Source organism: Carassius carassius, chromosome 4, assembly GCF_963082965.1.
Source record: "Carassius carassius chromosome 4, fCarCar2.1, whole genome shotgun sequence".
NCBI lineage: Eukaryota > Metazoa > Chordata > Actinopteri > Cypriniformes > Cyprinidae > Carassius > Carassius carassius.
This window is the reverse complement of record NC_081758.1, coordinates 26,167,847-26,191,960: the sequence shown is the minus strand read 5'-3', so window position 1 is coordinate 26,191,960 and position 24,114 is coordinate 26,167,847. Positions and strand designations below refer to the sequence as shown.

The following is a 24,114-nucleotide window of genomic DNA, read 5'->3' as shown; positions in this document are numbered from 1 at the left end:
CCTAATGGTTAGAGAGTCGGACTCCCAATCGAAAGGTTGTGAGTTCAAGTCCCTGTCCGGCAGGAATTGTGGGTGGGGGGAGTGCATGTACAGTTCTCTCTCCACCCTCAAAACCACGACTTAGGTGCCCTTGAGCAAGGCATCGAACCCCCAACTGCTCCCCGGGCGCCGCAGCATAAACGGCTGCCCACTGCTCCGGATGTGTGCTCACAGTGTGTGTGTGTGTGTTCACTGCTCTGTGTGTGTGCATTTCGGATGGGTTAAATGCAGAGCACAAATTCTGAGTATGGGTCACCATACTTGGCTGAATGTCACTTCACTTTGTTTCTTACAGGAAACATCTGAGAAGCTTTCTAATTCAGTTTGTGTCTGTTCCTGACATTTGTCAGTGGCAGTAATCGACTGGGAGGCACTTTGTCTTCTGGATGTGTGTGTGAATTTGTGAGGACTGGGTGATAATATCACATTTCGGAGTAATCCTGATAATGCTGTTTGTAATTGTTAAAATTCCAAGATCTTTTTTCTCAGTGGCTGCATTAAAAATAACTTGAGATGTGAATGGGTTTGAACGTGATGCAATAAAAAGAAAAGAATGATAGAATGAATTATAATGGCTAGAAACATCTTACAATTGCAGGGGTTCTCAACTCTCGAGGTCCAGTGTCCCACCAGTTTAGCTCCAAACCTAATGAAACAAACCTGCCAGTAGCTTTGTAGTAGTCCTGAACACCTTAATTAGCTTGTTCAGGTGAGTTTGATTAAGGTTGGAGCTAAACTCTGCAGGAAAGTGGACCTCGAGGGCCAGAGTTGAGAACCCCTGTACTATTCTATGGTCCCTTTCAGACTGCATGCAAAAACAACATTCAGTGTTACCAGTTTGGTCCGGTTCATGAACAAATTATTTTTATGAGTGTGTTTTTTTTTAGTGAATCTTTAACATACAGTGTGACCAGTGTAGCCTGATTCATGCACAAATGAGTTGGTTCTTTATATTGACATCCAAAAAGATACACTGTGGCAAGTACAGTCCGAAGCACTAAGAAATAACTAAAATCAGCCAGATTTGCAGAGGAAGCATGAATTAAGGTTTGTTTGCACCTAAGAAGTGACTGAAGAGTGTATCGAGTCCCATAATGATTCTGTCTATGCCATCAAGCACTGAAACTGACCAATTATCTGAATGAATAAGCACTTATTTTTGACAAAGATTTAAATAAGGCATACTAGTTACACAATAATGAAGATTTTGATCCAGGGTCTGTAAATATGTAAATATGTGTGAGTACCTGCAGTGCCAGAGTAATCAGCAATGGTGAGGGGGTAACCGTCATCTTCAGGATCAACAGAGAATAGCCCAACTCCAAACACGCCATACTGTGCAAAAGCTGTGCTGTTCTCAAAATCTTCAAGATCTATGCGCAGCTCGTAGTTTCCTTGGATAGACAGAGCATGGATTTGTTTCAACCCTGATGAAAAAAGAGAATTAATTTCACGATTATTTTTAATTGGCAATTGGATTATGAGTGTAAAGTATGAATTAGGGCTGTGAATCACATAAAACATTTCTTTTTTTATATATATTAGTTTAAAAAATAATATTTGTTTAATAATTTTAAGTACATGTATAATAATGGTTATATTGCCAATATGAATACATTAGTTCAATTTTTTTTAAACATAAAATGACTACAACCATTTGCAAAAAAAAAAAAAAAAAAAAAAAAAAAAAAAATATATATATATATATATATATATATATATATATATATTAATCATTTTAACATTTAGTAAGCAAACTGCAAATAATCAGAGTACTGTTCTTGTTTATCCATTACAACAATTTAATGAATATATTAAAATAATAATTTTAATACAATTACAATGATCATCACATGAACCTATTCAAATGAAAGGCTCTATTAGCTTTGCCTTTATTTCTGAAAATGAACTTGATGATTCTATTTTTCATTACTCTTTCTGCTCTCCTATTTTAATGAGATGTCTGTACATTTTGTTTCACTTCAGATCTTCTCAATGAACTCATTTGTAAAACATGTAATAAAATTACTAGTCAAAACATTTAGCATCCATATTTTTATATGGATACACTGTCCTCTCTATAAACATTACCAAAATATTGACTCTTCTATCCACACTTACACCTGCGTGGCTTAATCTTGGAGATTAATTTTCATCAACCAAGAAGTCAAATACATAATGCAGCATGAGCATGAAACGCCACTGAAAAACAGAGTCTGCATTCTGTGGCTTGCATATAAAGCAATGCAATAAAACATTGAAATGCTCAAACACCTTTTATTATGCAGAGCAAATGCATACTTAAAAAATTCATACATGGCTACTATGCATTAAAGCTGCATGGAAAACAACCACGTCTTAGGGGAGACTCTTTTTGTATCACATTTCCAGCACTAGTCCCACAAACACCTGATAGGAAAAGCATTGCAGCACAGTTGTTACATATAAACACAGAGTTAAATTATCAAAATTAATCTGATGTGTGTAGGGCACAGTGTGACTACAAACATGATTGTCTAGACAAGGAAAAACTTATAAAGAAAACCGGAGGTGGGAAACAGCAGCTTTCCATCAGTGCATACAAAACAGAGTCTGTCTTTGCTTCAATTAAGAAATAAAAAAAATAATTTATTTTTGCAAAGAGGAAAAAGCTGCTACTTCACATGAAATTTACATAACTTTAATTCAGCCTTAATTAAAACCCTTGAGTCTTCCCCTGAGGCTTGTTTGGAATAATTAAAAATTGGGAGTATTTTACGTTATTCTTGCTTTTCAACCAAAGAAGGGGCCAAACAGGCAAGTCTGTGGGCATAAAACTGAGGTTTGCCTGAATTATCAATTAAACATTATCGTGAAGAAATTTCAAATGTAAGAGCTGAGCTGCTTTTTGACTTGAATTATACTGATTGCTCAGTTAGCAAGAGAGAGTGAATGTACACCATAACTCGCTCTTCTAAAGCGCGCGTTCTGTGCCTTCTGCCAGATGCCCTTCTATTGTGATATGGGCGGTCAACACCCGTGAAGCCTGGACAGTTCCCATTTAACAGTAAACATAAATAGACACTGATATATTGAGGCAGAAAGCAGATTGTGTGTTGAGCACAAATTTAAGAGAGCAGCACAATAAAAAGACTACGGGCACCGGCAGTCACACAGCACACCTGTGATAAATACCATATTCTTACAATTATGCTGAGAAAAATTGGGTCAGAGCAATCCATAACATTTCAAAGCTCCTTTAGGTTACTATACACACACAAACACACTCTCAATGAATACAGATATCATACTAAAACAGGAAACATAAAACATTTATTCTAGATGTGCGTAATAAACACATTGAATTGTTAGTTATTTAAATAATGGTGCTATATAGGGTGCCAGCTTAACAGACAAAAGACAACATCTGGATTCTAATTAATATGTTAATGTCTGCAATTTGCACCTGCATTTGCGTGAAACGATTAACAATTCATAAGACTGTGCACGGCTATACTTCTCTTTTTGCCATGGTAAAAGGTTCAAATATTAATGATTTATTTGCTTAGATTTGAAAATGTTCAAGGGAAATGGATTGAGCAGTTATAAATAACCCTCAAGCCATTTTTCCACATTCTTATAGTTTTACTCCAGGAAACAGAAACATCACTCGAATCATTTCACTCTATCTTTTTCTCTTTCTGTCCTCTTTCAGTGACATTTCTGCACGTTAAAATATTCATAATGCTTTTCTCTCTATGTGATTCCATGCAAAAGAAAAGGAAAGAAATAAGCGGTAGGGGAAAAAAAATTCACAGGCAGCAACATGAAGTGTGCGTTTGGTGAAGAAGAATGAACAGGAGGCATAAATAGTGCGATGGAGAGATGGAGGGCAGCGTAGAGGGCAGAAAGTGGAGGGGTGTCTTTGAACACCTGTCTGTTCTCTCTTTTCCATCAAGACGAGAGAAGAACAGAAAGGATCTCCCACAGACTTCAAAGGGAGAAGCTCAGAGGGGGAAAACGTAATTTGTGTGAGCTCACACAACTAGTATCGTGTGTATCGTTCTCTCCGTTTTATTATTTTTTTCCTGGTGACCACTGTAAAGAGCTTTTGAAAATGCAAGATAAATGTTAACCTGTTGTTATGTTTCCAGGGACACTTTTAACCTGTTTTCTAAAACCAGAATAATGCAATATTCTGGTTTATAGAATAAATAATATACAATCTAAAAATAAAATAAAATGGTGGCAAATGTCTGTATTAATTCTGGGTAATGTAAAACCTTAATCAAAATAATCACCATAACTTAATTTACATCAATTTGTAATTGTAGCATTTTTTTATAATATGTAAGTCAATTAATAAGTAACAGTTCTGAGTTGTTTAAGTTATTATTATTATTATTATTATTATTATTATTATATTTTGCTATGAGCAACACACAGACACAGACACAGACACACACACTTAAATGCAAAATTGTAACACAATCTGACATAACAACATCATTATTCACATGGCGCAGCTGACTGGTTCTTTTAGTTTTAGCAGACAATGAGCTTGCTGCTTAACATTCAAATACTTGAGCTTGCTTTAACAGTTGCAGCATGTATCAGAAACCCTTTACCTTCCCCAGCTCCACCTGTGTAGATCTGCTATGGGGTGATTTTATGTATGCTATACATGGGGGTTATTTCATGTTATATGCACAACAGCAGTGCTTCTTACATGCTCACAGCAGCATGTTTGAGTAAGTAAGGACCAAGCGGCCAGCTTGAGTTGATCATTGCCTATATTTTGATCAAATTAGCATGGTCAAATCATCATGACTTGCCCGAAATAAAATCTACAGATATACAACAATGTAAGCATATCACAATGTTAGTTTAAACGTTTGCTGTTAGATGGATATCCAAGCCTTTGTGTGGAGAGTGGAAGCTGAAGCACACTCTGCAGGACATGGGGCCCTATCATACACCTAGCACAATGCAATACAAGGCATTTTCCCGTCCAGCGCCACGTCATTTAATTAGCAAATTAATTTGCGCCCATTTGTGCGCCCATGGGTGTGCTGGTCTAAAAAAGAGGTGTGTTCAAGCGCATTGCTATTTTAAGGAGCTAAAAATAGACTGCACCATAGACCAACTCAAACCTGGTCTAAAGTCTTAAGTCAATGGCGCAATATTTTTTTGTTATTTAAAGAGTGGGTTGGTAGAAAATGCGCCTCTGGGTGGGTCCACAGTGCACGTTGACAGTGGCGGGGGGTTGTTTCCCTCTTTTTTTGCTTTCCTTCACTGTTATATAGCTTAAAAGTGCTGTGCGCATTTTACTTTCACATTTGAATTAGCGTCAGTTCGGCGTCAATTGCTTAAATGCAACAACAAGATACAATGTCAACCTCACTTACATAGAACTTTTATTAACAAAACAAATAAAAATACACCATGCTATTGGGCAGGCTATGCCTAATATAAAATAGCAAATAACTTTTGTGAAGTTTAAATAGGTATACAAAACTGGAAATGAGTAAACATGTATAATACATATAATCAAAAAATAAGAAATGTTGAACGTTTATTAGCAAAATGAGTTCAAAAGCTTGGAGGCACGGCATACACCTTGATGTCAAATAAAATAAATAAATGACACAAAGTGTAAATAAAGTAAAAATAAGCAAACAATGTGGATCCAATTAAATAAGAAACAAATGTTTAAAAAAACCCTCCAAAACCACTTTAGATAAACGAAAGATTTGTTTAGATGAACGAAATTATTTTTATTACTACAAAAAATCAAAATCATGGTGGGGGTCGGTGCCGTGGTGGGCAAGTGATGTAACTGGTATTGTGGCTTACCACAGTCAACACTGTCTATCATGGCAAACCTTTATTAGCCTTTTTTTTTAATCCATGCAGCAAATGCTTTAAAAATAGCAAAAAATTACTTTATTGCATTCCAGACGCTTTTAAAGTAGGTTACTTTTCACTATAAATTTTACAGGTAGTTTGAATGTAAACATTGTCATCATTTTGTTGTATTCCCATTTGTAAAATAGCCTACAAATTAATTGTTGTAGGCTAACCCGATCTCATGAAAATGTGTACAGCACGATTTTCTGCTTCTATTTAGTGTTATATTTATGTTCAGAAATTGACTTTGGCATGCAAAAGACAGATAAATTCATAATTAATGACATTGCTGGTTCAGTCGACAGAAATACGGGACACATAGGCCTATAATAACTGGTGAAATATTTGCGGGGCAAATCTCAGGTCAGTCTGAGCACTCGTGGTATGCACAGTGTGCACAGCCATTTACCTACAGGCGCCACTGATGTACATTTCCATGATAAAAATTTCATAGAGTTGTCATGACAGAAATATAGTAAAAAAAAAAAAACATTTCAATAGCTGTGGAGCATGTAAAATCCACTGTTCTGTAATAAAGTTATGGTGTTGTTGTTGGCCTCAATCAATAATGTAGCTTCTTATGTGTCCTAAGGAGCAAAACTACAGTATATGAAAACATTGGGATGGATACCCTGAGCTACACCAGTGAGCTTTGGATTAGTGTGGATGAGGTTTCATCACCTATTTTCACTGTGTTCTAGAATCTAGTTACAGAAGGAAAACCTAAGTTTGAAGAGCAGTTCAGAAAAAGTGACACCTGAGGGGGAAATAGTCTCTTAGCTCACTTCCTGACACATAGTACATGTCACAAGTGTGAAGATGTTCAAAAGCAGAGAGCAGAGCTAGAGAAATGACTCATCAGCAGAGCTGTATGCAAAACCAGAGTATCTAGCCAGAGTCAGAGACGAGTTCCATTTGAGACACAATCTGTCTGTCATTTTTAATGTACCTTTAGTAGTTATTATTCAAAACAAATGAGGGAATTATCCTTTTTTTCTGATTAGCAATTGAACAAGATGTGCTTTTATGCAGGGCCATCCTTTGCTGACGCACCCGGTGCAGGGTAGGAGGCGATTGCTTTGAGGGGGCCCCGAGGCGAACGGACAAAGGAGGAACTCCCCGGGAACGCGATTGCGTTAACCCCCCTGGTCCGTTAGCAATCAGCTGCACCAACTAATGACATGTTTCTTTTGCTTGAAAATGTGGTTTCAAGAAGTTGGCATGATGAAAACCTCAAGACCAAATCAAAAGATGACAACAGAGAACAGACAAAACATTTTATTATAGTCTACCATACTACTAGTCTAGTTTTATGATTTTTTTTTCCACAAATTATTTTTTTTATAAAAATCATAGCATGATGGCTGTTCTTCTTTCTCAAAGTCATTTTTCCTCTATATATCTGCACTTTGAAAGAGTTTTGAATACATTCCTGCTGACAAGAACACACGGCCTTAAACTGATAGTTGACTATATATATATATATATATATATATATATATATATATATATACATATATATATATATACTGTGTATATAGTACAGACCAAAAGTTTGGACACACCTTCTCATTCAAAGAGTTATCTTTATTTTCATGACTATGATAATTGTAGAGTCACACTGAAGGCATCAAGGGCTATTTGACCAAGAAGGAGAGAGATGGGGTGCTGCGCCAGATGACCTGGCCGCCACAGTCACCGGACCTGAACCCAATCGAGATGATTTAGGGGTGAGCTGGAGCGCAGACTGAAGGCAAAAGGGACAACAAGTGCTAAGCATCTCTCGGGGAACTCCTTCAAGATTGTTGGAAGACCATTTCAGGTGACTACCTCTTGAAGCTCAACAAGAGAATGCCAAGAGTGTGCAAAGCAGTAATCAAAGCAAAAGGTGGCTACTTTGAAGAACCTAGAATATGACATATTTTCAGTTGTTTCACACTTTTTTGAATCAGAATGTCTTCTTTTGTGTTCCACAGAAGACAAAGTCATACAGATTTGCACCTAAATGAACACCTACAGTTCACTCATTTTTGAAACTGTCAACTGTCTCTATAAGCTGGTTTAAGATGGTCTCCCAGTGAGGCATTGCTGGTCTTTAGTTAGTATGGTAAGTGTCCAAAACAGCTCTATAACATGCTACAAACAAATAAACAAAAAAACTTAGGCCAGCTTCAGATGTATTTTGTCCATCTCTGATGTGGTTTAATTAACATTCACACTAATGTAATAATGCTTTCAGCTACTGCTAGATTGTAGTACTGTAATCTCCATCTAATATATTTTTAAATACATTAAATAAATAAAATAATATTTATATAAAAAAATTGTAAAAATTTTCTGAAGAATTGTGCTGATTTTCTCCCAGAATTAGAGCTAAAAACATGTCAAAAATATGCTGATATCTACTGAGAGTGATCCAAGAGCAAAACAAGAAGATTAACAGAGATTATTTGTACACTAATGGAGGCTATAAAGGAGAGAAAGAGAGAAAGAGAGAGAGAGAGAGCGGCAGAATGGGAAGGGGCTGGGGATGTGAGAGGAAAAAAGCGTTAAAAATGGACAGATATTACATACAAGTAACTACAAATGAAATGTCATCTGTGCGTCCACAGAGCTTGGGTCGACTAGATTAAGATAAATCTTTTCAGAACTCTGAGGTCTCAGTGAGGTACTTACAAGCACAACACATGTATGCTTGAGCTCACATTCACCTCTTATGACACTGGACTGATATTATAGCACTCACTCACTCACTTACTCACTCAAGACATATTTCATCTCAACATCCTCCCTCTCTTCCTTCGTTCTCATCTTACTTTTTATGTGTATCGTATTTCTTGGCAATATTAAACTCCAATGACACCCATAGTCAGCATGAGTTGGTGTATTATGGGAAGCGCACTCGTTGTCATGCTCGGGTTTGTGTGTGTCTGTGTGAGAAAGAATTATGGAGGGGTACTCATGACTCCACACAGAAAATGGATGCTCTTTGTTAGGGAGCCATAATTCATAGTGCTGTAATTGATTGAGGAGTGTGAGGATTTACAACCAGAAAGAAGGAAACATATAAAAGAGAGACTTTTGATAGAGACAGAAGGAGAACACAGAATGAAACAGAAACAAGGAAGTGAATGTGTCTAAATAGGAAACGATAATGATCTCTTATCTCATCTGTCCTATCTTCCATCTGAAGTATGGATGAGCTCCCAGTGACAACAGGTTCCGTTTAACAGAGTTTTTATTATTATTATTATTATTAAAACAGATTTGGAGTGAATAAGACAATGTAACTAGAAAATGTTATCAATGACAGAGCCTGCCTTAACTGTGCACAAAGCAGTGTTGCAAGCTTATTCTTGTAACCCTATCTTTTTGTCTTCACAATTCTGTATATACAATATTAGTTCATCAACAGATCACAAAACATATGGCTAGGATTATTATCCTGTTTTTGAGTCACTGATCGGATCATTTTCAGATCAGCAAGTAAAAAAATAAAAATCATATCAATGTAACTTTGCTTTCAATTTATTACTTAAAAAACACTTTAAGTACTTCTTCAATACCACAGCAAAAACTACTAACTTAACTAAGAAACTTCAAACATGATTAAAGGTAATTAACAGCCAGTTAAATAGAAAATAAATATAGATTAATCTTTGTTAAAGTGTTTTGTTGTTTGATTAATATTAATGACACTGGCAGCAACAGGTATTTATAGACTGTTGTCCTTTAAGACCTGATGCACGTATTTAATAAATTAATACAAATCAGATTTTTTTCTCAGCTGTTCATGTTCACTTAAGACATTACCTACTGCATTTACGAGAATGATTGTTGAAACAGGTATTTTGACATAATTTTATGTGTTTATGTATGTTCAAACGCAAGGAGATGCAAAAGAGCAGAGCATCCGTGTGTGTGCAGCTTTGTGCAAAGGAAAAACACACAAGTACTGAATTGAGTTCTCTTGTGCCTCTTCTTGCACTGGAATGGTTTGAAAATAAATGTATGTGTAAACTGGCAAGTCAAAAAACACACAAATTATAAACTTTAAGTTTGTGATTGTTAAATTTTGCAAAAATAATTTTTGTAGTTTAAACCATATTAGATTCCCCATTTCTGCTGAACTGTAGTGTTGGTTAAACTATCCCTCTAAGCTGTTTTCCCAGTGGGGGCCGTTGGCTATAGTCGCCACACTGTGGACAAAAACTAACTCACACACTCTGTGAACCACCTACACACTGCAGCACAAAGCTGCTGGAGCTGTAATAGTTTTGTAGAGATTACCACGGTTTGCCATCACTGGCCCAGTCCAAAGCACTTTTATAAACCATCTGACATTCAGACTTCTGGCCTGCTTAAAAGAAACAGTTCACCCAAAAATGTCAACTTCCTCATGGACTGAAACAGATTTGACTGTTCTTGCTGTGAGATGTTACTTCCTCTTCCACCAAAGCAGTGCACTTGCAATTTCCCAGACATGTCTGGGGGGTACACACAGTTACACATGGTTTGACACTGTGAGGATGATCAGCTGGTCTGGGCATCTTTTTTCTGGCGTTTAAAAAACACCAGTAGAAGGGTCTCTTCAATGTCCAAAATTATTTTAACTGTGAAATTAATTGTGTGTATATATATTAGGGCTGTTTAATCGATTAAATGTTTTTTATCTAAATAAATCACACCCCTTTTCTCTGATTAATGCCGATTAATCGCACACTTCATGAAATTAAGCATAGACCATTTATCCTGTTTCAAATGTTTATTTTGTCATCATTTGCTATAACCAGGAAAGTAAACCAAAAGATTGAAGGGTGATTCTAAAAAAAAAAATCTATATTTTCTGTAAGCTTTTTTCAAGATAAATTTAGATGTCTTTCCAAAAAAGGACACCCAGAAACTCCAAAAGTACACCAAAGGAGCCCATATATATAGCAACAGCAAAGAGCTTTTTTACATTTTAGAGAAGTTGTGACACCAAACAGGACCACATGGAGATGCAAAAAAAAAAAAAAAAACCCTACAAAACTAAAATAACCACCTGCTGAATGCATATACATAAACAAGTAAATGTACGGAAATGTCTGTGTTTTGCACAAATACAATACTCATACACTCATTATTACAACGGAGTCACACGTGCTTACTGTACGACTGCTGTATGCCACCGTAATCATCTTTACGTTGATTGCAGTGTTCATCCATCAAAACTTCACTAGTGAGACTGGTTATCCAGTCGAGAAATAGTAGTTTGTGTCTCATCTGGCCATACAGTGGTGGGATGTTGACAACCCGTTCAGCCTATATTTCACACAGCGCAAAATGTAAGGGCTCATGCTCTTCAGAGACAATCACAATGAAAGAGCTCTGCTCTGCTCTGCCAATCAGCTTGGTTTCCTTTATATTAAGTTTTGGACATATTGTTTGAGACACATTCGCTTCCTTCGCTTCCTTTTTCCCGGAGTTTACCAGCTTAAAATGATCTGATCACCAGCAGAGAAGCAAAACTGGGTTAAAAGGTTAGAATAAAAATTGTGCTTCAGTAATTTAGCGTTGATTGCTTTAAATTATTTTAAACATATTAAGGATTGTAAAATTAATTACAACCATATCAAACTGCAGACCTTTCACATACGTACTCCAACTTCGCCTCAGTGCCAGGTGCTAGTCAAACAAGTGGGAAAAGGTATGGGTGAAGAGGGAGCTTTGGTAGAACATCAGTGAACTGCGATCAGATGAGATGTTGTCAGGTCATGTCAGTAAAAATGAATTTTCCTGTCCTGTAAGCCATAATGCTGTGCTGGTAGCACATGCTCTTCAACTGCACACACAAAAGTGGTGGTGTGTGCTGTAGCCTATATCATTTCATATTAAAGTGCAAAACAAGTATGCAATATTGTAGTTGTGTCATCAGTTAAGTCCTGACGTTAAATCAATGAACTCAAATCAATATTTTGTGTCTAACTATTTACTTACTGTATGTGGCAAGTAGCCGTGTAATATGTGGGATAATGTACATCCAGCCAGTTGTTATTTCAGAATAAACCCTTTAGGCTGATACATGTACTGATCACCCTGTCAGGGTTTATTCTGAGATAACAACCGGCTGGATGTACATTATCCCTTACTTAAGCCCCGTTCACACCAAGAACGATAACTATAAAGATAACTATAAAGATAACGATATTAGCGTCCACACCAGCGAACGATATTGTCTGTGTATTCTAAGCGGACGCGCGTCTGCTGCTTTAAATTCTCGAGCTCATTACAGCAGGATTGATTCTGATTGGTTGGCAATGTTTTTATCATTCATCAGAAAAAAAATCGTTCTGAAAGTGATTCCAACGATATCATTTCTCTTTGCCTTTATCGTTATAGTTGTGGTGTGGACTCTGCTATTCTTTAATATTGAGAACGATTTTTAGAACTATATCTTTATAGTTATCTTTATAGTTAGCGTGCTTGGTATGAACGGGCCTTTATACGCATTTTCAAGCTATCCGACTCATAGATGGAATGTCTGTGTGAAACCTTAAGCATGTGTACATTGCGTCAGTAAGTACTTGACTCAATGTGCACTTTCTTTTTTTTTGTGCTCTCTGACTCACTTGGTCCATAAAATAAAAAAAATAAAGAAAAACTCATATTTTTCTTTGATTTGACGTATGACCTCTTTCATTTCATCTTTCTCTCCCACATTTCTATTGACCATATCAGATAAACTACAAAGATGAAAGAGAACTGAATGACTTCACAATCCTTGCCGCCTGTCCTTTGTTGGGTATGATGCTGCCTGGCTTTGTGCTTATCGCTTAAAAAAAAAGTTAAAAAAAAGATTGTGTCTTTTGAAGTAATTCTAATTAATGATGGTATGATAACATAACTCAGAGTTATATGACTCCTGCTTTTTTTCAGTGCATAAAATCTGCAGGTACTGCTATGCTACAAGCAATAGACTTTTAACTCCAATTCTAAAGGAGTGTATGCTGCCAAAAAAAACAACAACAACAGTATATTAATATCAAAAGTCAGCTTCTAAAATATTGGTAGACCATTACTTTTGAGCTCAAGCAGTTTTGTAACTTGACAAAGATTGCAGCCCTAGACTGAATTTTTTTCAAAATTCAACCACTGTATATCACAACAGTAGCCCCATTTCACCCAACAAGAGCAGCCTCTTCCATCACCATAACTCTGATGAGCCTTCAGTGGAAGTGTTTGATGAAACAGAGGGTCAAGGATGAGCAAGAAAAATTATGAGAGCAAGTCATAAGGGAATTTGACTGGTTACAACAGGTTAAAAGGAAAACTGCAGGAACACGATGTAAGCTTTATCTAAATCTCAAGGGTAAACAATGTCCATGAGAGTGAGAAGCTATACACAGCCACTATGGACACTATAATAACACCTACTCTTGTCCCTTTCTCAGCCTGTGCGGCATAAGCAGAACAGAACAAAAACGGCAATGACTGCCAGCCTTCTGCAATGCAGCTAACAGAGTTTGTGCAGAGAAACAGGGTATGTAAGTTCACACTTGAATAAACCAAACTGTATGTCTCTTTGATGATAATCTACTTAACATTGAAAAGACAATGAGAATCTATTTCCATGTATAAGTATGCCCTGGAGCGCAAGTGGCCACATCAGCAGACGTGGGGTGGCAGCATTAGAAACAACTGTATTTTCAAGACGCCCCAATGGGTCTGACTGATGCCACATCCATCTGTCATCCTGCATCCATTGCGCCAATTTATGACCTCACACATTGTGTGTGTGAGCGTGTGTTTGAGTTATGTCCTTTAAATTCCCAGTACATCCTCTCTCTCTCTTTATCTTAGCAGAGAACAAAAAGCCAGTAGCCACTGCTCATCTCATTAAGCGAACACAGGAACAAAAAACACTCACGCAGACCAACACACACAATAATGATTCAAGTTTAAACCTCTCTGCAGGTTAAGAGCATGATTATAGCGCTTTGGCTGTCAAAAACCATTTTGGCTCGCAGAAACGGTAAACATGGCAATTTGGGCTTACTTGTTGATTTGATTCCCACTTGCTACATGGAGTGGAAGAAAAGCAGAGGGAAAGAGTTGCTGCTGCACATCCACAGATCATGTGGAGATAGATGATTAGCACTCTAATTCAGTGAATTTCAGTTTCTAGGTTGGACCAACAAATAAATATGTTTAAGGGATGATAAACAATCAGGCTGCCATTATAGCACAATCAACCCTTACAGATCTGTGATGTACGGTTGACTGTTTGACTCTCTGCAGGTCTAAAAGGTCTATAGGGTGCACCATTCAGAAATTACTTCTTGAATTTGAAATGAGGTAGTAAACACAATAGATCATTGCAATTTGAATTATAATGATAGATAGGTGGACTGACATGTGACTGCACAGATGTGTGGAAACACCTAGGAATGTGTGTAATTGTCTAGGTGTCTATGGTCGAGAGGTCTTGGCAGCTTTTTTACACTGATAATTTAAAAAATCTGTTTACGCTCAAATTCTTTCTCTAGGACACAAACACAAATACACAACTTACCAAGCCAGTACTCTCCGGTGATTTTGCCAAATCCTTCCCTGTAGGAGTCCCACTCCCTGAAGAAGTTCACAGACCCATCCTCCCTCCGCTGGATTACCTGACAAAAAAAAGCAAAAACAAAATAATAATTAACTACAAATTTGTGTCAAAACTTTAATAGTGGGTTGCACGCTTTTTAACATCTGAACAACAGGAAAATGTCCTATTGTGTTCTACTGTATGATGTATGTGTGTGAGCTTGTGCTTTTGAATAAAAGTAGGACTACTGTATGATTTTAGCGCTCTTCCTCGGAGTAAATCCACAATAAGAGTGAAAGATTAAACTCTCTCAGCAGAGACTGATATGAGGCCTGAACAAACATAATGATGGAACAGCTCCGTATTGTGATCTTAAGGATAATATCATTTAATAGAGTATGATATCTTGATCTAGTCAAGACTGACTCAGAAGAGTAGGACTTACAGAGCTCATAATCCATTTGCGTATGGACACAATCAAATACTGTACAGTGCCATCCAAAAGTTTGAGTGCACTTCTATCATGCACTTCTATCAAACTATATGACTAGTTTGAGTCACTTTGAATTAAAAAAATAAAATAAAATTTGAAAAAAGAACCTGTTTATCAGAATGTCTCAATATTTGAGCTGTCCCCCTTTTGCATTAATTGCTGCTAAAAACGTTTTAAACAACTGAAAACCAGTGGTAACCCAAATATAAAATCTGAAAGGTGGAATAAAAGGATGTTGAAGGATAAAACAAAATGTTTACAGTGAAGTTCAAAAGCATTTTGCCAGTGTACAACAAGCAGAGGAGGAGGAAAGTTGAATTAGAGTTCAGAGTTAAGCAAGAAGGACATTAATGACGATGCGTCTTAAGAAAGTGCAATAGTGGACATGCACAGAATAAAAGAGATCAAATGTGCCAGCATAATGAGTCTGTCAAAATCGCTGACTCTAGTTTTATCTGTGTCTGTGTGAGAATGTTTTTTTTTTATGGCACAGAAGGGAAGTCAGTGCAATATTGTAATCAGAAAAAACACTCAGGGGTCTGTGTTTGTTCTTCTGCATTATCTGTAATACCTCTGGGTATATGGCATGTTTGCAAAACTGATAATTAATTTGATTTATGTATTGAAAAAATATGTTTGAAGCCTTTTACCAACTAATTTGCAGCGTACTCTGCATTAATTACTCTGTAAAAGTCTAGAAAACCACAATGCGTTTAACTCGTTTCATTTCTCCTATCAAACTAAAAATGTCTGGTCAGCTGAAGTCATTAACAGGTGGACTTTGTTTTTCCTTATGAAATTCGGTAGAGATGAGAGATGGGGAGGGAAAGGGGTTGATCCAGTATGGGATGACAGTTGTCAGTAATCTTAAAGGTTTCACTCTCTCCCATATCACTCCCACCCTGTAGCTGCCCTGAAGGCTCCTGGGAGATCAACCCTGCCTCCACAGAACTGAGGAAGACACCACTCTCAATGTTGAAATTACACATGCATCCGCACACGCACACACATACTTACAATCATGCCTGTGTGTTATCCCTTCCCTTTTCTCAACAGATTGAAGGCAGGCAAGTAATGAAAGTCAAAGGGGCATTGACCATCACTGTCTAACAACAGTGTCAGCTGAGGCAGAAAAACAGACAGTGAGAGAGAGATAGAGGTAATATTAAAGGTGAAATCAGAATCGGTTGACCTCTTCTCACCGTCCCTGTCACCAACAGCTTTCAGGAATGCAGCAATCCCTCTTCAACAAATACAAAAAAAGAATAATGGCTTTAATCTTTAATAATGTGAAACTTTTACCTAAAATGTTTGTGGTTAGTTTCACCATATTTTTAAAGGGATAATTTAAAACACACACACACACACACACACATGCGCGTAATTTGCACGGGGGTTACGGGGTTCATGACCCCCCCAAAAAATCAGATCCAGCTAATATAACCCCGCCAATATCATCACATCATTCAGATTAAAATAGATATGAAATATTCAGAATGAATACTTTTGTTCATTTTCTTTATTAATTTCATTTGCCAGCAAGAAAGATAGTATCATATTTTAAATAATCTGTAATGTACCCCCCGCCCACCGCACCGATTTGGTATTACCAAAGTCTCTGGTAATACCCAACCCGCTTTCTGTACCAAGTTTGTTCACTATTTTGCTCAGTCGATGGGATGAATGGTTGGAGAAAGCTGACGGAAAGATGAAAAGGACACTGAAAGGCAGCCAGACAACGATTTTTCATTGTTTGTCGACACCAGCCCAAAAAAAAAAAAAAAAAATCCTGACCAAACGGAGGTACTCCTAAATTAGCTGTTAAGTTAGCTCAGCGTTTCTCAAAGTGTGGGGAATAGAGACATGACAAACAGGTTTTGTGCCCAACTTTTTAATTCCTTTATTTATTGACCATACACTCAAATGAAAGAAAGCCAAGAAAGCTTAAATTTCTTAAATGAATTAACGAATGATACACGGATTGTGGATCCTGTAAATGGACCTTAAATATGAATGTAGGACCTTAAAAATGTATGTAATTTCACACACAGCTAGTAATATACACTAAATAATAATTCACATTATGCATTTGGAAAATGTTATTTTGTAGTCTCTATCTATTATACAGGTGAAAAAAAAAATCACCAATCACAAAGTTTCAAATAGCTGTTTCAAGTCATTTACACAATCAAAAGACTTAATGTCACCTCACATACAGTTAGTATAGAAAATAATCACCCCCCCCCCCCCTTATAAAATTATAACATTTTGTTGCTTTGCAGCCTGAACTGAAGATGGACACAGTTTTTGTTTTATCCAGCTGTATTTACTCTTGTGAATACAGCTACTTACAACATCTTATAAAAACAATATGCAACTTATAACATCTAAGTGAAAGCTATAACACCAGCATGTCAGAACCCAAGAAAAAGAAAAAAGCCACTCCTCAAGAAAGGCCACATGCAGTCACGACTGAATTTTGCCAAAATGCAGTTTGAAGATTCTGAGGCAGATGAGACTAAAATTTAACTATTTGGCCTCAACACCAAGCAATGTGTCTGGTGGAAATTTAATCCAGCTCACCTTCCAAATTACAGAATTCCCACAGTAAAGCATAGAGGTGGTGATGTCCTGTTATGGAGCGCTTGTATGAAAATGTATGGGGCAAAACAAACATCAAATTCTTGAGGAAAATCTACTGCCCTTCCCCAGTTGTCAATGGGAAAGAAGGTTTACCTTCCAACATGACAATGACCCCAAGCATACAACAAAACTGATTTTGTTTCTTTCACTTGGATATATAAGTTGCTTGGATATATGAGTAAATACAGCTAGATAAAACAAAAATTGTGTCCGTCCTCATTTCAGGCTGCAAAGCAAAAAAAAAGAAAAAGTATATATATATTGACTATTTTTAAAGGGGGTGAAATTTTGACTATTTTTAAAGGGGGGTGATTCTTTTCTATACCCACTGTGCTATTATCGTCTTCACACCCTGATGTTTACAGTAATTGATCTGAAACCCTAACAGTGCAGTGATCTGTGAATCTCAGCCTGTGGTCTTCGTGTCATGACTGTGCCGTTTCACTGCAAATGACAAACTGCACCCAAAATGTCAGTCCCTGCCAACTACACTAATTAAATATTCTCTTTTAATTAAAGTTACCACCAAAGGATTATGGCAGCTGAGGGCATCACTGTGGTGGCGCCTGTTCCGTGTGGTTCTTCAGAACAGAACCTTTATGAAATCAATACCTTTTTTTCTTGCATGTGAAAAAAGCGAAAACGATTTGTCCTTGCTCAAGGAGGGCTTGGGTTAGTCCTTTTATATCCCTCAGAAAATAAAACTGAAAAATCAAGTCTGCGCTTTTAAAGTTCTGAGCTGATTCCATTCATTAAAAATTCAGAAGTCATGACTTCATGGTTAAAATTATAATTTGTGTAAGGTGAATTATTATTTAGCTTTCATTAATAGCTGTGTCCAATAAAATAGAGAGAATTTAGAGAATTTTAGAGAATTTTCCTAGTTTAACATTTACCAAAGGGGTTTACCTGTCTTTAATAAAAAAAAAATAATAATAATAATAATAAATTAATTCCTTACACTTCCATCTGTCTATGTTACCTATCTTCACAGTTAATTGTAGACCAGAAATCAGTCTCACTTGAATTGTGAGAATCCAGGTTACATATTGCATTCACTTGTAAAGCCATGATTTAAAAACAAAAACTATAAATATTTATTTTTTATTAGTAAGACTTGGGATTTAAAATGATTACCTTTGGTTTAAATAATTATTCTCTTGTTTTTTTCTTTCTTTCTTCCATTTCACACTGCTACAGAGTGAATGATATTCATTCTACTCATAGTAGAGGGATAGTTCACCCCAAAATAAAAATTCTGTCTGTCATTAATTACTCACCCTCATGTTGTTCCAAACCCATAAGACTTTCGTTCATCTTCGAAATTCAAATTAAGATATTTTTTTAAGAAATCTGAGACCATTCGGACCCTGCAACAATGGAACTTACACGTTTAAAGCCCAAAAAAAGCTAGTAAGGACATTGTTAAAGAGCAGGTCATATGTTTTGTGTTAGAGTCCCCTACAAACAGGTTTAGGTCTTTGGTCAGAAAACACTGTAATTTTCCCAGAATATATATTTATGCATAGAGTCATCTGTCCATAATTTCAAAATGGTTTGTTCGATTCAGTTCTGATCGAAATGTCTGCAAACCCCTCCATTCCATAAGCCTACTCTACTCTTGGTCAGCTGGCCAAGCCTGTTGTAACTGGCACAAAAAGGAGTGCGTGAGCAAGCTAGCAAGCGCTACCATTTGTGTTGTCAAGTCCGCAGTCGTGTTGATGTCCGCGGGTTGAAGCGACCTCAATAACATCATATTTAGCCTCTGGTATGTGAATTCATGAGGGGAACCCTAACAAAAAAACATGTCATTTATACCACAGAATGTGCTCTAATCCATTCCTAAAGTCGGAATGAAACGCAAGTACCAATTGTATTTTTTTCTCTACAATGACTTCTATCTGAGTGAAGCGGCATCTGAAATGAGAGGGTGGGACTTGATTTCGTCCTTCGAGAATTGATTGGATCACTAGAAGTTGGGGCTTTGCTAACAAAATGGAGGCAGATCTGAATGCCAGTTGTAGGGGGTAGTGTACTCCCCCATGGCTTGCGTCAGCACTGGTCATGTTGATTTCTATAAATTAAAGTATCAGCTTCAGATTTTCCCCATCAAGATAAGCTCAGTCGTTTTGAGGTTAACGTTCTTGACTAAATATTACGAGGGCACATGAATTAAAAAAAATAATAATGAAATGCAGGGATCAATTATTTATAATAAAAATTTTCCATTTTGATCTCATGCCAACTTTTAAAATAATAACATAAACACTTTTTTAACACTTATACAAGCAAATCATGACCAGAGGTACAAATGCTAAACTGTAAACATTTAACAAAATAGTGCAAACGTGACTAACTGATGGAACTATATAGTTTGTAAATCAAAATATGCCTACTGTAATGTCTGGAGAACAACAAACAAAAGACGCTCCTTGTTAGGGGTGTCGCGATATGGTATTGACGATAACCGTGATATTCAAAGCAACAATTATCGATATTATATTATATTTTTAAAATTAACCAGTACCTGGTTGAGCTCCCAGGTGACAGTATTTTGCCTTAATGCTGACACCTGTCACACAAGAAGAAGACACAGCACTCGCAGATACTCAGAGGAGAGCCGTGTTCATCAGTGTAAGTTGCCATTATTTTACTAGATTACTAGAATGGGAAATGTTATATTAACCTGTTAACAGCGGTTTTCTGTGTTCATATATTTAAGTAAAGGGTGATTATTTTAATAAGAACTGTGTATTCTTTACTCATCCTATTTTTGAATTTGCAGTCAATATGGCCTGTGTGTAGTAACACTTTATTTCTTTGTTCAAATCTATTAACAGTTACACGATTAAAACTGATCTTGAAAAACTGAGAGACCACATTTCTACATTAAACTCAGTAAAATGTTAAGTTGGTTGCAGTGTCATGCACTTGATGCCTCATCTGCGGTCATTCTTCAGTAAGGTTCAGTAGTTAACATAGTTAACATATATAAATAACATAAATAATAATAGACAATATTTCCACAGCATTTATTAATCTTAGTTCATTTACTAATTACTACGTGCATTTACTAATGCATTATTAAAATCAGTTGTGTTTATTAACATTAATGCACTATGTACTAACATGAACAATGAACAACAATTTTTATTAACATTAACAAAGATGAATAAATTGTGTAATAAATGTATTGTTCATTGTTCATTCATGTTAGTTAACACATTAATGTTAACAAATGACATCTTATTGTTACCATTAATATTTATTAATCATACTGTTGAACTATTTTCTCTCTTGTTATTTCATAGGAGCTGCAAAGAAGACGGAGAAAGCCAGAGTCTTGTGCTCTGAATTTATTAGTATCCTTATGTTCGTTGGGTGAAAAAGAAAAACTCACTAAACAAAGTTAAAAATTATTTGATTGATATATTCCCCCCCAAGGTTTCTATAGATATCATGATATATCGATATCGTAAATTCGTATGGCCACAATAACAGTTATATGAAAAATCTAATATCGTGACAGCCCTACTTTGTGTCTTAACTTTTAATTAAAACGCAGAACAGCTGCATCACAGGGGCACCAGTCTAACTCGCTAGCCGCTGCAGCAAAATAAATAGCAATTTCATAATGATTATAAAGTCTGTGTGCTACACTAAATTCTTTATTATTACAGTAATTAGAACGACAGTCTACCGACACATTCTTAGGAAATAGTGGGTTTACAGATAATTATCAGAAATATTTCAGTAATATTGCGGTTTACCTAGAAAGCTAAAGCTGCATGAGGTATACATCACATATTAGCACAAATAAACTAGATATTTTGAGCACTCAATTGAGATTGTACACATAATGTATCAATCGTACTTACAGATTGTAGTTGACACTTGTTAGTCCAAATAAAGAAGATTAGAAGCCAACGAAGATAAAAGCCAAGGTTAGAGAAGCAGTCCTCAGTAAAATGAGGAGCACACAACAAAAGGTTCAAATTGTATTGCTGTGATATCGTGGAACACGACATCTTCTCGGCATGATGTAAACACCTTAACAGACGGAATATTTTTGTTGAGAGTTTATATTTCGCGAGCAGGTGGGGATTATGCAAATGTGTTACCCAGTGACATAAGGGCTGTGCAAATAATCGCATGCGATTGTCATGTACTGTACATCTCATCAGTAAAGCCCATCCCGTGATTATTAGTAAATCTCCACTTGCTTTCAGACTGAGTGGCATTCACTACACAGAGCCATGGTTCACTGACAAGCTAGGCAATATCACATTCATAATCGCAGATGATTTGCATTCGATTTCAAACACGATATCGCCTAGCTTGTCAGTGAACTATGATTAATTAAACTATGAGAATACTTTCCTAATTGAAAGGAAACTACAGCGCATGCTATGTCAGGATGCCGGCTCCTGTGTCAGCATTATTACACATATGCGTTGGGGTAGTCTCGTGAATGGTGGCAGAGACAGATGTGGAAGAGAAGAATTGCAGAATAATGTTAGATAAAAGTAGATACATTGTTCAAATTTAATACAAAATATGGCCACTTTCTGATTGACAAATGTAAATAGATCATCCTCAATGTAATGAACTATAGGTTACCTATCTTTTCTCTGCTAGAAGACCTGTGTGAACTTGAGGGAAACTTTTTTCATGCACACACTAAAAAATGTGTATAGATTTTAACCACAAGTTCAAGAGCAAACGGCTGATATAAAGACAGCACAAGACGTTTTGATAAATCGATGTCTCTAACACTGGATTACAAACTGATTTCTACAGACTCTGGCCTTCATCAGCCTACCGCTAGTAGGATTACAGATAAAAGATATTCAGCACTGTTGCTTCTCTCCCTAGGAACTGGAGTCTTACAAAGCTTCACTGCAGAGAACTTAAGGGACTAAGAACCCTTGGGTGACAGCGGAGAAACACAAGACATCTCTATTGCCGTTTATAGGACAAACATTGGCACTATGCACAAGAAGCATGTAAGTGGTGGAGGTGTAATAGTATAGTCCTGGATGGCTAGTGGTCATTAAGAGATCAATGTGTCTGTTAATCTGTCAATGAGACAGTCAATGCATCTGTCTCCCAACAGCTGCATGTGTATTTATCTGCCAGGACAGTGTCAGCTGAAGAAATGGAACAGGCAGCTGTTTAAAATCTCCCCCCGAATTTGACTGGTTTAATCCTACAATGACTACAACAGAAGCCCAGGGGTGGATTAAAACCACATCAACTCTGGGGACCCACTGGTGGGTCCAATATTGCATATGCCTAATTCTCAAAAAATCAAAATAACAGCTGAAGTGGTTAAAGTGGTCAGGGGCCCCTAGGCCGTTTCTTTGTGTGAGGCCTCTCCTTAATCATTATTCTTTACTGGAGAAATTTATTTAGTAAGGTGAACTGGCACACACACATCCAATCTTACAGTGTTTTCCCTACATTACCAGTGTCCCCACAGGATTTTGTGAGACTGTGATGGGTGCACATTGGTTCCTCTAGTCTAGGGGTTCTGCGGGTATAAGGACATTTTGTTCATTTTAAACAGAAATGCATAATTCTGGTGCATTTTGAGAGCAGAATCAATTGATTAGATCAATGAATAAATATCTACTCTAAGTAGTAATTTATTTATTGGTTGCATAGATGCCAATCAGGGGCCCCTGCACATGTGGGGGCCCTAGGCTGCAGCTCAGGCAAGCCTGTGTGTAAAACTGTGCCTACAGAAGTAGCCATGAAAATGACCTACAATGGCCCCAAAAAGCATTTGGACACTTAAGCTACAATTATTTAATTGCATTAGATATAAATATCATATTTAAAAAAAAAAAAAAAACGATGCTAAATTATTTGCTTTGTTAACACTTTAGTATAGGGTCCAATTCTCACTAATAACTAGTTACTTATTAGCATGCCTATTATTAACATATTGGCTGTTTATTAGTGCTCATTAAGTATAATGCATGACATCCATAATCCTACCCAATAACCTAAACTTAACAACTACCTTATAAAGTAATAATAAGCAGCAAATTAGGAGTTAATTGAGGCAAAATTCATAGTTAATGATTAGTTAATAGTGAGAATTGGACCTTACAATAAAGTTTGACCTTTGCTTTTAACATGTGATAACCAGGAAATGCACAAACACTGTGAAATTGCTTATATAAAATGCGTGCTTGTGGCAAAAAAGTTATACCAATTAAAAAAAAATTTGATAATGCATGGTGATCTATCAAGTTCGGATCATATCACATGAAATGGGAACAAGAAGCAAGAACTGTAAAACAAATAAAAATAAACAAATAAATATTGTGGCCAAAAAATAATAACTTATTCCCACAACTTTGTCAAATTCGTGGCCACAATTAGAATTAAGGCAAGAAAACATGACGCAAAATGCAATTTAGATCCCTTGTCTACAAGACATTCAAAAAAGATGTCTGGTTTTAGTCAG

At 36.5% G+C, this 24,114-nt stretch overlaps 1 protein-coding gene across 1 annotated transcript in view; it reads right to left on the bottom strand.

The window, feature by feature from the left end:
• LOC132139616 (fibrinogen C domain-containing protein 1-like) overlaps positions 1–24,114 on the bottom strand; it is a 101,974-nt gene that overhangs the window by 5,083 nt on the left and 72,777 nt on the right. The window contains exons 5-6 of the mRNA XM_059548100.1: positions 14,483–14,579; positions 1,287–1,466 (exon numbers count right to left, since the gene is read on the bottom strand). Coding sequence (XP_059404083.1) covers positions 1,287–1,466; positions 14,483–14,579 — 277 coding nt within the window. The remainder of the gene's footprint in view (positions 1–1,286; positions 1,467–14,482; positions 14,580–24,114) is intronic.